The 15,375-nt window shown below is 50.7% G+C and overlaps 1 protein-coding gene across 7 annotated transcripts in view; it reads right to left on the bottom strand.

Moving 5' to 3' along the window:
- Nucleotides 1-11,502: 11,502 nt before the first annotated feature.
- SPAG9 (sperm associated antigen 9) overlaps nt 11,503-15,375 on the bottom strand; it is a gene marked incomplete at its 5' end in the record, with an annotated part of 180,165 nt that continues 176,292 nt past the window's right edge. For all 7 annotated transcript variants that reach the window (XM_014589813.2, XM_014589815.2, XM_014589818.2 and 4 more), the window contains 1 exon segment: nt 11,503-14,577. In XM_014589813.2, coding sequence (XP_014445299.1) covers nt 14,462-14,577 — 116 coding nt within the window.

Raw genomic sequence — 15,375 nt, 5'->3', positions numbered from 1 at the left:
GGGGGGGGGTGAGAGGCTGAGAGGAGGGCAGGAAGCCAGGCCAAACCCCAATAAACTGCTGGTGGAATCGAATTGCAAATAATCAGTCCCGGATCGCCAAGGTTGCTTCCACCCTCCTCTCCTGGGAATTCAAAGTCAAAGGGCAGAGCTGCTGACGCAAATGTCAGGGGGACGGTGGTTTGAAACAGCTGGGATCCTGCTCCCCGGCTCTACTGCCTGAGGTCACAGGCCCCGGCGCCCTGGACACCGTGTCCCTCGGCCGGCCGGCCGGGACAAGAGCAGGCTGTCTCACTCACACGCAGGGAAAGGGCCCTGCTCCCTCTCCCTCCTCCTGCTTTAAGGTCATCAGAGCTCACTGGGGCAATGGCATGGCCACCTCCTGGGAGCCGGGAGACCTGCAGCCCAGCACCCTTTGAGCCCCCACACCCCTACAGAGGGAGACACCTCCACCTCCCTGCGAGGGGGAGCCTGCTTCCTCAAACCCACTGTGCCCTGCCCCCTCACTTCCCTGATGACCCTGCGGCAGCTCCTGGTCCGTGCACCTGCGGTGACCCCCAGTGGCGGGTGCAGCACTTGAACATGGACCTTGGGCAAGGTGGACCTTGGGCAGGGCTGCTAAGGCACAGGATAACTGGCACACTGCGGTGTGAGGTAAGGGGGTTGCTGGCATTTTGTGGGTGCCAATGTTCCCTAGTCGACTGGGGCTGCATGGCGGTCTAAATGTCCTACTATTAGCCGGTCAGTGTCAACATGTCTAAGAACGAACTCGTCATCTGTTAGCCCTAACCCTCCTCCTGACTTCCCTATTTCTATTAATAGCTCCGTCACCCCTCCCAGTCCCCCAGGCTCCAAACCTGAGTCATCATCAGCCCTCACCCACACTGGGCTGGGTGCTTGGTCCCGCCTGTTCTCTCTGCAGGTCACTCTTCCAGCCTGCTCTTGGATGCTTGTGGCCTCTGCCCAGTCATCTCTCACCTGAGCCACGCCATCCGCCACAGCGCCACAGGGTGAGACCTGGGCCCGTGACCTGCCTCCTCTACTTCCTGGCTGTGTGACCTTGGGCAAATTACTCAGTCTTTCTGACTCTCCGCAGCCTTAGCTGTGATGTGAGGATGATCACAGTCCCTATGTCATGAAGCGCCAAGTGAACGAAATGGCAGAACGGCCCAGTGGTGGCCTAAGCGGTAGGGCACTGCTGCACAGGGCCAGCGCCACGTGGCGGTCCAAGTTTGGATCCCAGACCAAGCTACGACAGGCTGGGGGTGATGGGGTGCACCTGTAATCCTGTCAGAGGGTACGCAGAGACCCTGTCCCACAGGAAATACTCGATGCGGTGAATTTTCAGAGACCATCCAGTCTAACGCCTCCATTTTTTGTTTGTTTATTTTTGCTATAGGGCATATGTGTGCTCCAGAGAGAGACAGAGAGAGGGAAAGTGAGAAATCGCCCCCCAGTGGGACGGCCACACCACAATCTCTTTTCCGCCATTCTCCTCTTCCTCTCCCGTCATTCTCCTCTTGGGATTTTCGGCATGTACACTCATCCACCATGATTCTAAGTTGCCAGGTCCGGGATTCAAACTGTGGTTGACCAGGTGGGAGTCCAACACCTTTCCCACCATGCCACCTGCTGGCCCCGCAACTCCTCCATTTTATAAACAAGGAAAACTGAGACCTAGAGAGCTGGAGCCAGGGCTAACATCGGGCGTTGAGTTCCAGGGGTCTTCTTGGAGAGATTTTTTGCTGTAGGGCATGTCCGCTTGCTGGAGAGACAGAGAGGCAGAAAATGAGAATTCACCCCCCCTCCCAGGGAGAATGGCCACACCACAATCCCTGCTCCTCTGTTCTCCTCTCAGGATTTTGGGCATGCATGTACACATGGCTGGCGTGAATTTTTAAGCCGCTGGGTTCGGGACTCGAACCGTAGTTGACTACGTGGGAGTCTAGCGGCATAATCATTACACCATCTGCTAGTCCCAAGTTCCAGGCATCTTTACATGTTTCAGAGCCAGAGTCTTAGATGCTCCTGGAGCCATGGAGCTCCTTCACTCCTATAGCCAGCGTTACCGTCTGGAGCCCAGAACAAAAGGCCACCTCGGAGAGCACTGGGCCCATTCCCCTGCCGACGGGCAGGTGTGCCTGGGGAAGTGTTGAGGTCCCTCAGCCACAGGAACCCCAGGGCGTGTCCAAGCGCTGAGTCAGGGCAGCCCGTCTGCAGGGGTGATGAGTGCCTGGATGGCCCAGCTGCCTGCCTCCACACGCAGGGCCGAGTCCACACAGCAGCTAGCCAGAAAGGACAGGCCCAGCTCCCTCCACCGCCGCCTTCACATCCCACTCCACCACACCGTCGCCCTGCCCCGTCCCCACCTGGCAGGAGGCAGCAGTGGCTGAGCTAGCCCCACAGCCAAGCCTGCTGTCCCCAGTGCAGGTACTCTTCATAGGCACCTGGAGTCCCCTGAGTCTGGGACATCAGAAGTAGCGGAGTCCTGCTCTGGGAAGGGGGTCACGGCTGTCAACAGAGTTCAAAGGAGACTTTTACCTGCAAAGAGGCAGCTGCAAGTAAAGCAGGTAGCCGGGCTTTCGAGTCAGATGACCCAGGTTCAGACGTGGGCTTCTAGAGTCCCTGGATGCCTATGGCCCAGAACGTGGTTCTCACAAAGGGAAGAGTTTGCTTGCAGGGGCATTTGGCCAGGTCTGAAAAGATTTCTGGTTGTCACAGGGGGTAGGGGTAGTGTGGGATTTGGAGGAGCTTCCGAGGCACAGAGTGGGCCACAGCAAGGCACCCAGCTCCAAGTTGGGCAGCGCCGCTGAGAACCCGGGTCTGTCCAGTGGGGAAATGCCTGCCTTGCAGCTGCTCTGAGGAAGCAGGAAAGCAAGGCACGTGGAGAACCCGGGCCGGGGCCTGGGGCCCGCTCCATGGTGGCACAGGGCCTGCATGGCCAGGGATGCAGTGGGTGGTTAGGGGCAGAGGTGCGGAGGCAACAGGTTCTGACCTCTGCACTTGATGTTCGCCCTGAGAGCTCGAGGTTCCCACCCTACCCAGCCTGGGGCAGGGATTCGAGACCATGCTCATAACTCTTCAGTGAGGAAGAGGCAGGCCCTGGTAGGAGAAGCCCAGCCTTAGACCCTCACCTTTCCTCCTCTCAACCCTCAGACTCCATCCCACTGGCCCTTCACTAGCATTTCTGATGGTGGAAGGGGAGAGAGGATGGCAGTGTGTCCTGCAAGCTCAGCTGCAGCCTTTGGGAAGACTGGGGGAGGAAGGAGGGTCCCTGCAGGGGCAGCTCTACACAGAGGCAGGGGCACAGTGAGGGGACCTCTGGAGGTGGTGAGAGGCTGTCTGGAAGATCAAGTCCCCGCTGCCACTCAGCTGAGGTCACCTGCTTCTCCTCCAGCCTTGGTAGCGGGGTGCGTGCGTGTCTCCTCTACAAAAATTGTCCCCAGATACTGTCTTCGCCCCAGAACTGGATGGTGCACTGAGTCCTGCACGGCTCCAGGGAGCTCCGCCCCGTCTGGTGGACCCAACCCTAGCGCAGTGTGTGATCAGAGACCAGGTCAGAGGGGGCACACGACAGCTGCGACCCTCACACCCTTCCCAGCACTGCCATTTGTTGGGTCTGGGGGATTAACTACCCCCCCCCCGCCCGAGTCTGTTTAAGAGGGAGGACACTGCCACCTTCCAGACCTCAGTGACGGTGTCAGGCTGCAGGGGCAAGAGGACGGCAGTGTCCCCAGGGACCCAGTGACTCCGCAGACAAGCCCAGACATGCAGCTGTTTAGGAAGCCCCAGCAGTGGGGGCGGGGCGGGGAGAGGCCAAGGCCGGCAGGACTGAGGGCTGAGGTCTGAGGGCTCCGCCCAGGCTCCTGCCACGGGTGTCTCTCCTCTCGGGAGCAGTTTTGTCCTTACAGGACATTTCTTCCTGTTAGGTGACATCTGCCTTCTACAGTTTAGCCCTGCGGTCAGTCCCGGCGGGCTGAGGACACTGACGGTCCACCGTCCCAGTGCCACTCTGCACAGACGCCCTGTCCCTTCCCAGGGGTGCTGAGTTGCAGGCACCCTTCCTTCTGCCCATCTCCTGCAGGGCTCCAAAGCTGGGGTGGGGCAGCCTGGGCCTGGCCTCCCGGGCCTCCTGTCCAAAGTGTGCAAGACACTGGCCAGGCCCCTCGAGAAAGGGGCACGGGGCCACCTGCTGCAGTGAGGGTTCTGCCCAAGGACCCTCATCCCTAGCTGCCCCTCTCCTGCCCAACTCTCGTTCTGATACCATGAACCTGACATATCTCCCTCTGGTTCACGGAGGGCTGCCCCGCTCCCGCCCAACTCTCGTTCTGATACCACGAACCTGACATATCTCCCTCTGGTTCACGGAGCTGCTTTCCCAGGTCTTGTCCAACTAGCCTGGCGTGGGACACTCCCAGCGGGGGGTCTGGCTGTGGTTCTGTACCAAGGCTGGGAAGCTCCAGATGGGGTGTGTGAGTGGGAAGGGTTGCTGTCTTCCCGATCCCTGCGGGGCACTGAGCTCCCAGGCTTGAGAACGGCACCCGCTGCTGGGAGTCGCCCCTCCCTCAGGGCCTGTGTCTGAGCCCCCGTGCTCACTGAGCCCACGCTGGCCCTGTCCTGGAGTGTCCTGACCATGGGGGAGGGACAAGGGTCCTCTACTCCTTGTGCTCCCTGGTTCCCCACCCCAGTCAGGACAGTCTCGACCTTCCCACCCTCATCTTCCTCCCTGGGGCTGTCAATCTAGGTCCTCGCCTGTCCCCATCAGTGTGGTGATGTCACTCTGCTTACATCGAACATTGGTGTGTGTGTGTGTGTAGGGGTGGCAGCGTGGGTAGCAAACCCAGTTCCCCACTCTTGGTCTTATTTTTTAATTGTATTTATTATTGTTATTTTAAAATTGGCTATAGGGCATGTGTGCTTATCAGAGAGAAGCTAGAGAAAGAGAGGGAAAGTGAGAAAGTAAGCTGCCAGGTCTTGAACTGCAGTCAGCCATGTGGGAGTCCAGCGCCTCAGCCACCCCCTCACCTGCTGGCCCCTCCCCACTCTTGCTCTTAAAATGTTTAGAATCGTGGGACAAAAAGGGATCCCAGAACTCATCTGAGTCCAACCCTGTCATTGTACAGAATAGAGAACTGAGGACCAGAGAAAAACCAGCCAGCCCAGAGCCCGTGGCTACTGGGAGCAGCCTGGGACGGGTCGGCGTGTCCTGGCCCAAGGCCCAGGGTGCTTGTCTGTGCCGGGACTCGGAGGCCACTCTCAGTGGGGGCTGCGAGGTGGTGTGTGGGAGAGGGCCTCGCAGAGGGGGCCGGCAGGGCTGTTGGGGCTCACAGATTCTCGGCCCCTAATCCTCACCCCCTCCTTTTTTCCTTTTCAGCAGCAGTTATAAAACCCAGGAAATAAATGGGGATTGATGGCCTATAAAGGGCTTAGTTAGTGCTGTGACCTGCTGAGTTATGTAACTCTATTTATCGGCCTTGGGTGAAGTTTCCATTGAAGCAGCTCGCTAAGCCGATTCCATGACATTTCCTTTAGCCTCGTTCAGAGGCAGCAGCAGAAATTCCTCTGCAACTTCAAAGACCAGAAATTGGTGGTGTGGACGCTTTCAAAAATGCCTGTCTTTAATCTGGCGGGCCAGGGAAGCGTTTCTCTCCCTGACACCCACCCTGCTTCCCTCAGCAGTGGCCCCAGGCAGAGGGCTGGGGGGCTGCTTGTGGGCCCCAGGTTACAGGCTGCCCTGGTGCAAGCTGAGAAAGGGGTTTCCCCGTCTCCGGTGAACAAAGCGGGTGAGGAGGAGAACCCAGAGGAATAAGGATCTAGAACAGTCGAGTGGAAAACACTGAACCGAGTCAAGGGTTCTAGTCCCATCTCTGCTGTTGGAAAACAGCTCTCGGCCTCTGCTTGCCTGCCAGTAACGTGAACTAGCTTGCCTGACCTGGACGGTTTGACCGTCAATGGAGTGGCACCTTCCTTGGCTTGGTCTGCCAAGCTGGAGTGTGCGGCTCTGGGAGGACGAAGGGGAGAAATGGGGGGCTGGGGCTTAGGGGTGCTAGTACATGGGAGGGTAATAGGGAGCAGAGCCAGGCCTCTCCGCAGCAGGGCAGCTTTAGCTTCCCTCACCCCTTTCAGGCTCCAGAAGCGGGTGGTATTGGGGAGCCAAGGATCCTCCCTAATTAAGCTTCAGCTCTCAACCTTCCCCTGCCAAAGGGAGAGGTTCTCTGAAGGTCCTGACACCGTCCTAAAGTAGGCTTCTGGAGATCCCTCCTCAGGTTCTGGGAACTCAACCATGTCCCTCTTCCTAATTAAGACATGTTCGTCCTATTCATGGAAGCGAGTCCTTGATGCCTCAGGGACATCTGGCCCATGGAACCCAGCAGCCTGTTTGTACCAAGTGGTACGAGCTGCCGCCCTCTGCTCCGTTAAGGGCCTGTGGACATCGGTGACACCGGGGCTTGCTGCGCATGAAGTTACTAGTCCACACACCCCAAGCTGCACTTCACACAGATAGTCCGCCCTTAAAGAAGGTCACCCCAGAAGTAGCCTTTGAGCTCACCTGGGCCAAACACCTACTTCTTTTCCTTCCTAAACTTGTTACGTGGTACACGCGCTCGCTGGTGGGCACAGGCTGAGAAAGCACCCGAGAGGGATGGCCATCCTGCAGTCTCTTCTCCCCGTGGGGTAGGCATGCACACACACTAGCTGTGTTTTTCAGGCTGTTGGAGCCAGGCCTTGAACTACACAATTGGCTGTGTGGGATTTAGCCACTTTAACCACTATGTGACCGGCTGGCCAAGTACTTGCTTTTGCAGAAGAAAACTGAGGCCCAGGCAGAGGAGATGACGCGTGACTGACCAGTGGCAGGGAGGGGCTAGAACCCACAAGTCTTTATTGCGACTTGGTGTTCGAGACACTGGCTTCTCACTTGTATGATACTACACCAGGGGGGTCTTTGGAAGAAAGGCTGCCATCTTGGAGACCCAGAAATACAGTTTCCACATGGGGTGGGACGGTCTGCTAAACCAACTGGGTACAGCCAGGACTGGTCTCTGCAGCGGCCAATGCCTGCCTAGGGGCATCTGCAGTTTCTACTCATCTCCAGTCAGACTCAGTCCTCAGAAAGGACACGCACTTGAGGTGCTCCTGAGTCAACATGGGGCTCTCTTCTGGTGAAGAGCACGCCACCCGCTGCTCCTGGTTCCTTATTAAACACCCCCAGGGAAACTCTCCAAGATAGAAATGAATTTGGCCTACATGATAAAAGCCCGCTTCCACCACAGAAGCACACCAGGCCAGGATGTAGCAGAGGCAACTGGCTGAAAAACCACTCCAAGATTTGAACTCAAAACACCGTCACTGCGGGGCTAGCCAAAGACAAGGAAAGGACACTGGATGAGAAAAGGGCCTTAGGGAGAGAAACGAGCCTCAGTGGCAGAAGGGTACATGTATCTGATAACCGCTGAGTAATGCACTACATGGTCTCGTTTGCCTTTTCCAACCATTTTGTGGCTAAGATACCTTTATTACGATACCACCAATGAGGAAATTCGAGGTTTCGAGAGATGGCTCCACTCTGAGCGTCTCTGCAGAGATGTCCTGCAAAGTCTATAACAGATGGGATTTCACATTCTTGCTTGGGAAGGGTAACGCTGAGCTTTTTCATGATGTAGGAAGCACAGAGCCCTCCTTGCCACGATTCCGTGGCCTGCCGTGCATCTGCTGTTAATATCTTATTTAGTTCTGCATGTCTGCCCCCTCTCCATTTATATGCAGTGACTGCGAAGTTTAATTCTTGTCATAAAGCATTATGAGCAACAGAGACTGAATAAATATGCTAAAAATGTCAAATTTACCACCCTCTTCATGCTTCAACATGCCCCTCAGTGTGCTGGCACAGCAATGAAATGAACTCTTCGATGCAGAGGAGAACGAGTCTCCGGTGTTTAATTTTCATGGAATAGCCCTTCTCCTTAAACTGGGGGAGGTAAGGCCACAGAGAAAGGGAGTTCCTGAGAGGTCCAACAGGCCCAAGGCAGCTCTGCGTCCTAATGCAGCAGTCAGGACAGACCAGGGCCGGACTACTGACAGGGAGCCTGGGACCAACAGTCCACGTGAAACAGGCCCTGAAGACAACTCTTGTTCCGCTCATGGTACAGAGTAGACACCAAGCCCAAGTCCACCCACTGTCCTGCTGCTTCCAGTATACGGTCACAGCACTGGACTCTCCACCCCATTTCTGCATCTCTGTGAGCCTCATCTCGAGGGCCCCTCACTCCTCACACACCGACACCGTGGCCCCTCCGAGGCCGGCTGCTGAGTGCCTGAAGCCAGCTGCTATACTGGTTGCTGTCGCAGGGAATCCTTCATTGAGACATCGAGAACCCTTGGGGGTGTTACTCTCTTCTTCCCATAAGGAAATTGGGTAGCAAAGTGACTGTGAAGTGTCACAAAATTGGGCAACAAGACCCCGATTCACACCCAGGTCTCCTGACTAGGGATCTAGTGCTCTCCTCAATGCAGTCGCAGAGGCCGCCAGTGCTCGGTTCATCCAGCTGGACCATCCAGTGGGGCACTCAAGTGCCCAGCCGTCTTGGGTGGGGCTGTTCACTGGGAGCAAGGCCCCCCCAGCCAGGCCTCCTGGTCACCGGAGGGCGTCCTGCTCTCCAGAGTATACTTACACTCTGTCCATACTCTCTGCACACCGCCCGCAAATTCATGGGCTACACACTCTGAAAGAACTATTAGACGTGAGGCAAATACAAGCCAGGCATGCTAACAACTAAGAGCTCATGACTTTTTTTTTTCTATGAAAAAACAGGAGAAAATAGCCTTGTCAAGTGAGTACAGATTAATGAGAGATGAAATATTCCATTTATGCTTTTAATGTCGCAGTAAGTTCAAAGTACCCTGAACTTCAATTGTCCATGAATTAAAAAGAAAAGACTATCAGGTTTAGCCAGCTGGCAGGTCACCACATGGAGGTTATAACCGGCTAAGAATGAACAAAGCTCTGTGCTCCTGGAAGACAGATGTTTACGGATCTAGCTGGGCTACTCCCGAGTTCCTAAGCAGATGTTCCCAATGAGGATCAGAATCACCTGGGTAACCATTTGTGCAAATATACCAACGTGGTCTGATACTCCTGAGATGAGAGGAAGGGAAAAAATGTGTTCTACAAACAGCTCCCAGCGTGATTCCGGCGACTCCTCCCTCTCCTGGCCTGGCTGAGAATTGCAGCTTCTAAGTGAAGGTGCAGTCCCCAGGGGGGACGGGGCTTGCCCACTTGCCTTAGAGTTAGAGGCTCCCATCAAATCATGACTTCTTTTTGTCTGTGGGTGGGAGCCAAGGTTCTGCTTGTGTGTGGCTAAAAGCAAGGAGCTAAGCTGTCTGGGTTCTTTTTATTTTTTCCTTTATGAGAGAGGGAAGGAGAGGAGAGGAGAGAAGGGAGAGAGAGAGGGTTTCTGTGTCTCCATCCTCTGCCGGAGTCTCCCCATTAGCCAGGATCATATGTGTCCACAACCAAGACCAGCATGTGCAGGTGGGCCCAGGAACTGAACCAGGGCCTCCCTGGGTTCAGTCCAGGGTTGCTTCTAGCTTCCCAAGAGGTGGTGCTGTGTGCCACTGCAGCTGGGCCTATTTGGCTTCATTTGTAGTACTGTTCTGATAAACTGGAAATTCTAAGTAATCAAATTTCACCCACCAACTGCCTGGATCTCCTGGAGAACTGGGCAAACCTGGATCTGCAAGCAGGTATGCACAGACAACCTGAGGCAAAATAAAGCCAGGGTTATAGAATTAGAGAGGGTTAGAGCCAGGGATTTCTTCAGCTTACCTGGCTAACTGCCCTCCTACTCCATTCTTGAAACATTTATTTATTTATTTACTGTTATAGAGAGGTGTTTTTTGTGTTTTTTTTTTTTTTTTTTTTTTTTTTTTTTTTTGCTATAGGGCACATACGCTTGCTAAAGAGACAAAAAATGAGAAATCTCATTTTCTCTGTTTCTCTCTGGGTGGTGCACTGCCCTCAAGCAAGCAAGCAAACAAACAAAAAGAAAGAAAGTATAGAAAAAAAGAGTTTGAAAAGAAATTATATTAATTGACCAATACCCAAGGCATTCTGAGAGGTTCCCCAACTGTAAAACCCTTCCTAATAAATTGGCTGCTGCTGAAAATTAAGTCCATGGCTGGTGATGCCTAGGGCTTTCAGCCTACACTGAACACGAGAGGCCTGGGGGCTGGAAGAAAGAGTGGAGGCACAAGCGATACCTCCCCAGCACGGCCTGGGAGCGCGTTCTTCCCCTGGGGGGGCAAGGCCTGCAGGCTACAGCTGCAGTTATGAGGACGGTGGTGCTCGTGGCCTGTCTCCTGCTGCCACGCTAGCTTCTCACCAGAGACTGGTGGCATGAGGAGGATGACTGAGTGTGGCTCAAAAGAATGAATGTTTCTAAAACAGTGACGTGGCAGGCTCTGAAGGACCTGGGGGCAGGGCAGGGAGGGCTATAAAGGTGACGAATGAACTGGGCTATTAGTTACATTCTGGAGCATCTGACCTCACTGGACAGATGACCGTGCCACCATGGAGTGAACGGCCCTATTGACATGTCAGAGGGCGACTCCACAACCACAGCGGAGCCCCACGTGTCTTACACCCTGGATTACACGACAGACCACTGCTCTGAGTGTGGTTTGTGCTGCTTTGGAACCATTCTTCGGTTCAGTCTCCCTCCCAAACAAGTGATCACAAACGAGACACCACGTTATTAAGTCTACATTACGACCTGCCTCTAATTGTTCAGTGATCTGGCAAATGGTATGCCTTCGTGTCAGGCGTGGGTTGCTACTCAGTCTTTCCACAGTTCTAGAAAGCCCTCTCGTCCTTTACTCGTATCTCGTTGAACACGTGCACTGGGCAGACTCACAGGAGCACTGCCCGGGACCCAACTGCAGCCAAGGCCAAAGGGTAAGAGTCCTGACCTCAGAAATGACATGCTTGATGGGGAAAGGTTACAGACTTGCAAAATAAACGAACAAAAAAAACAAGAGCAGATCCCCAGGGAATGTAAAAACAAAATAAAACACACTGACTTCACACATGTTTCATATACATATTTATATATATTTCATGTACAAAGTTACATTCCGAACCCCAGGGATTCCATAATAGAAATAAATACTGAAATAACTACATTGCTAAATGAGCTTTCTGCTCATCGAAATGAAGCCTCAGCCTCTACAAGACAGCAAGTGGGACACTCTAAAACCCATTTTTCAGATTATAGAGGCGAGTAAAATTCTGGATAAAATGTCTAGGACAAAAAAACAAATTTAGAACATAAAATGGTTAAAATATATTCAAATATTGAGAAGTATAAGACAAAATTAATAAAAACTTAAGAGAAAGAAAAAGACATTTAGTGTTACAGAATAGCATAACCCTGTTAGAAAAGCATTTAGGATTTCCACATGTAATTTTCTCTCCTACTCTTCCCATGTTACTGACGGGACCAAATGAGTCCCTTCCTCAACATGATCAATTAAGAAGAGCCCTATATCTGGTTGAGTCCTTTGGTAACGGTCATAATACTCACGAGGAAATAAATATTCAATTCCACGCCATTTGCAAGACACACATTCTTAGGACGGTCAGTACTCTGAGAAGTTTTGCTTTGTATTGTTACTAAGGCAGCCTATGATAAAGGTTCTATTCCCAAATGTAGGAAGAAATGGACACAGTACAGCAACTGAGAGGATGTACTTGAACCATTCCTAGCAAATATAGTCTGAGAGTCACCTGCTGCGTATTTTGTGCTCAGAATGTTTTAAAAGCCGCAGCTATTAAGAGATTCACTCCTATTTTAAAACGCAGATCCACACAAGTTAGAGAAAAATACATCTTGAAACTGAGCTCCTAGAAAGTATTCTCCCTTTGCCTCACAGAGATTTTAATCTGCATTTAATAGTTAAGTTTTAGGTTGAAGCTCACGATTTTGCCATCTGGGTAGACTGGCAAAGGTCTCACGGTGGCAATTTCACACAGCGTAACCTCATACATAACCAAGGGGAGAAAACGAGAGTTCTCAGGTACCCTAATCTCTGCCAGAGGAGCACAGTTCTGTGCGTGTACTCGGCCTCTCCCTTGCCCGTGACGTGCAGTGCAGGCAGTTCATTCCCCTTGGCTGTTTGCCAGAGGCTGACACTTGGGCATTTCTTCCTGAGGTTACCTCTTCGACTAAAGTGAACATTACAAGGATATAAACCTGCTATTGGAGAAAAGAAGTGGAGCACTCTGTGGAAAGCATTTAACTGAATAACAAATGTAAGGACAAGTCTTAAAAACAAACTGTACAGGTGCTTTTGTTTTCTCTCTGGTCCCTGAAGATAATTAACAGGGCCACAGATAATCTGACATCTTCAGAAAAAATAACTACACACCTATATTCCTTAAATTAAAGCCGTGAAGTTTAAAAAGGGCAATTACAATCACTGTAACATGTTTGCAATCCTCATCCTTAACTCCTGTTTTCCTAAGTTACATTCGGTCACACAAACATGTAGAAGGCTGAACAATGAATATAGGGGTCTGTCTCGTTGGGACTGAAATTCCCAAACGCTTTGGTGTCTCGTTCTTGTGGATTTAGACATTTCCAGTAAATATTTAATAATGATTTTATAGGTGCTGCCAAAAGTGGCTAAGATTTAAAATAAAAGAAAAACAGCAAATAAGCTATAGAATTGTGGCCTACATGTTGGTGCCCTGAAGAAAAGTGACTAAGTATCTCAAGCAAAAAAATATCCTTTTAATACAGCTTCTATCAAAACTTTTTATTTGTTTGTTTGCCTTGTACCATATATTGGCCACAATTCTGCTGTGTGCATAATGTGCTTATAGACACATGTGGTCAAGTAGGTCCAGAGGCTCCTTCCAGCTTATTAAAGCCCATGCAGTTGACCCCCTGATTATGGACCCGGCAGCAAGTCCTTGGTGCACTCTGTATAGTCTCTCTGTATAATCATTCAGAAAAAAATTCCAGGTACTTAAGAATGCTTAGACAATTTGGGACCTGTGTCTGCTTTCTTTTCTTTGAACAAATCCTTTACCCTATAAGTGTATATTTTTAAAATAGTATGTAAAATTATATTCAGTTTTGCTTAGAGTAGTGAATAAAAAATGGCAAATCACATGTCTTTAAGCTTCAGAGGGAGAAGGCCACAGCATCATGGTTTTACAAAACTTATCAAACAAGAAAATCAGCTAAAGCTGGACTCTAAGCAATTTTTTAAAAATGGGCATTGTGAGTGAAAGATGTAATATCAACATTTACTTGAAGGTAGCTTGGCTTTGTCTTCCTCCCCTTCATGGGTTCCCCCTTTGAAGATGGCATTTTAAGCTCAAAAGGGCGCAAAAGCTTAAATGTGTCATTAATATTCAGAATGCCAAGTGCGAGCTGTCCTGTAGTTGTTTACAGAACAAAAGAAAGCAAATTTTAAAATCAAACCCCTCATTCAGTTGGTTAGGCCTGATTCTCTCACTACAATAGTTTTACTCTTATGAACAGGTAAGAGCGGTCCACAATCATTTGGCAAACAGGTGAATTTTTAACACAGAAAAACTCAACCAACCACCACCATCTTCTGGTAGAAGGACAACAAAACATAATTTCCCTTTAAAAATTCTTCCCAGTGCTGCAAGTATCTGCTAAGCTTTATAAATAATAAACTTTTCAGACATGTCAGTACGAAAATGAGTACAACTAGTCTCAAAAACAAAACAAAACAAAACCAGAATATTCAGAGTAGTAGGCCTCATAAACTTTCGAGCTCTAATAGTCAGAAACAGGAAACTTTTATTTAAATAGTGTAGTCTTAATTTCTTTAATATAAAACCCCCCCAAAATCTGATGAAAACAAAGTTTTATATACCATATAAACAAGATTTGTCAGATTTGAAAGTGAAAGTTAAAGTAATTTACAGTTAGCATTTAGCCCCCTCGGGACACTTAGATAAATCCTGATAATCCACCTGATATTAGTGTGTGTCAATTTTATAATACATTGGGGAAAACTCTATTGTCCTTAATGGTACAGTTTCATTTATCAAGTGTTTTTCATTAATTCCATTATTAGTGACAGCTAAAAAGTGACCCCATCCAAGGAAGTGAGTGACATCAGACGGTGGCAGAGTAAGCCACACCTGGATTGCTTTCCATCACTCACTGGCTGACAGAAAGTAAACGCTCTTTGATTTGTTCGCAATACACTGAAATCGCCTATAACACTGGTGTGACAAAACAGCTAGTCCCTCTGTACTGTTACGGTAGGGCAGAGTTTGTAATATAAAGTTAACAGGAAAAAATGCTCACACGTTATGTGGTGAAACTTATTCCACAGAAAGAGCATTAAGTAAAGGGGGAAGGGGAAAGTAAACCATGCAGAAGAGACGGCGTCCCATCTCCAGCTGTGTCCTACGGGCTCACTCACTGCCAGACAGCACTTGCCACACTATCAAATGGCTCCTCTCCGCTTTGGTGACAGAAGGTTCAAGTGGAAGATCCTCTCCAAGAAGTTCCGATTCTCCACCTTCATCGCCTAGTGGATAGAGAGACAAATCAGGCTGAGCACAGAAGTCAGGGATGACGTAAGTTGGACAGTGCTCACGGTCAGTCCGGGAACGAGGTGCGAAGCCTGACCTGACTCCTACTGCAGAAAACAGTGCAAGAAACCCAGGTGTCAGAGCCTTCACTCGCACTTACTCGCGCCACTGCCTGACTCTGAAAAGGCCGGCTGGCCTCCCAGTCGACATTTATAAAACCAGTTCACGACACTACTTAGTCAGCCCAGTCTGTCCGCACACTGATGGTAACAGAAATGGGAACAAAGCTGTCCAATCCTGTGTTCTTCCAAAACGGACACTACTCTCATTTCAACCACCGAGACTAAATACTACTACAAATGTGCAAAGCAAGGGCATAGAGCACACAAACTAATCAAAACAAATAACTCGGGGCCGGCAGATGGAGTAACAGTTATGTCCCTGGACTCTCACGTAGTTGACTGCAGCTTGAGTCCAGGCAGCTTAAAACCTATGCCAGGTGTGTGTGTGTGTGTGTGTGTGTGTGTGTGTGTGTGTGTGTGTCTGTGTCCCAAATCTCAAGAGGAGAACGGAAGGGATGGGATTGCAGCATGGCCATTCCCCGTGGAGGGGTAATTCTCACTTTCTGCCTCTCTGCCTCTCTCTCTCCAGTGAGCACAAGCACTCTATAACAAACAAACAAACAAACAAAAACTCTCCTGTAAGATGGCAGCAGACCCTCAAATATCCTGGGATTTTCTTCCAGTGACTGTCAAGGGTAGGAAAGGTTACAAATTAACACGAATATCAGAGGT

Source organism: Tupaia chinensis, unplaced genomic scaffold (assembly GCF_000334495.1).
Source record: "Tupaia chinensis unplaced genomic scaffold, TupChi_1.0 Scaffold000383_1, whole genome shotgun sequence".
Classification (NCBI taxonomy): domain Eukaryota; kingdom Metazoa; phylum Chordata; class Mammalia; order Scandentia; family Tupaiidae; genus Tupaia; species Tupaia belangeri.
This window is presented reverse-complemented; position numbering and strand designations above follow the sequence as displayed.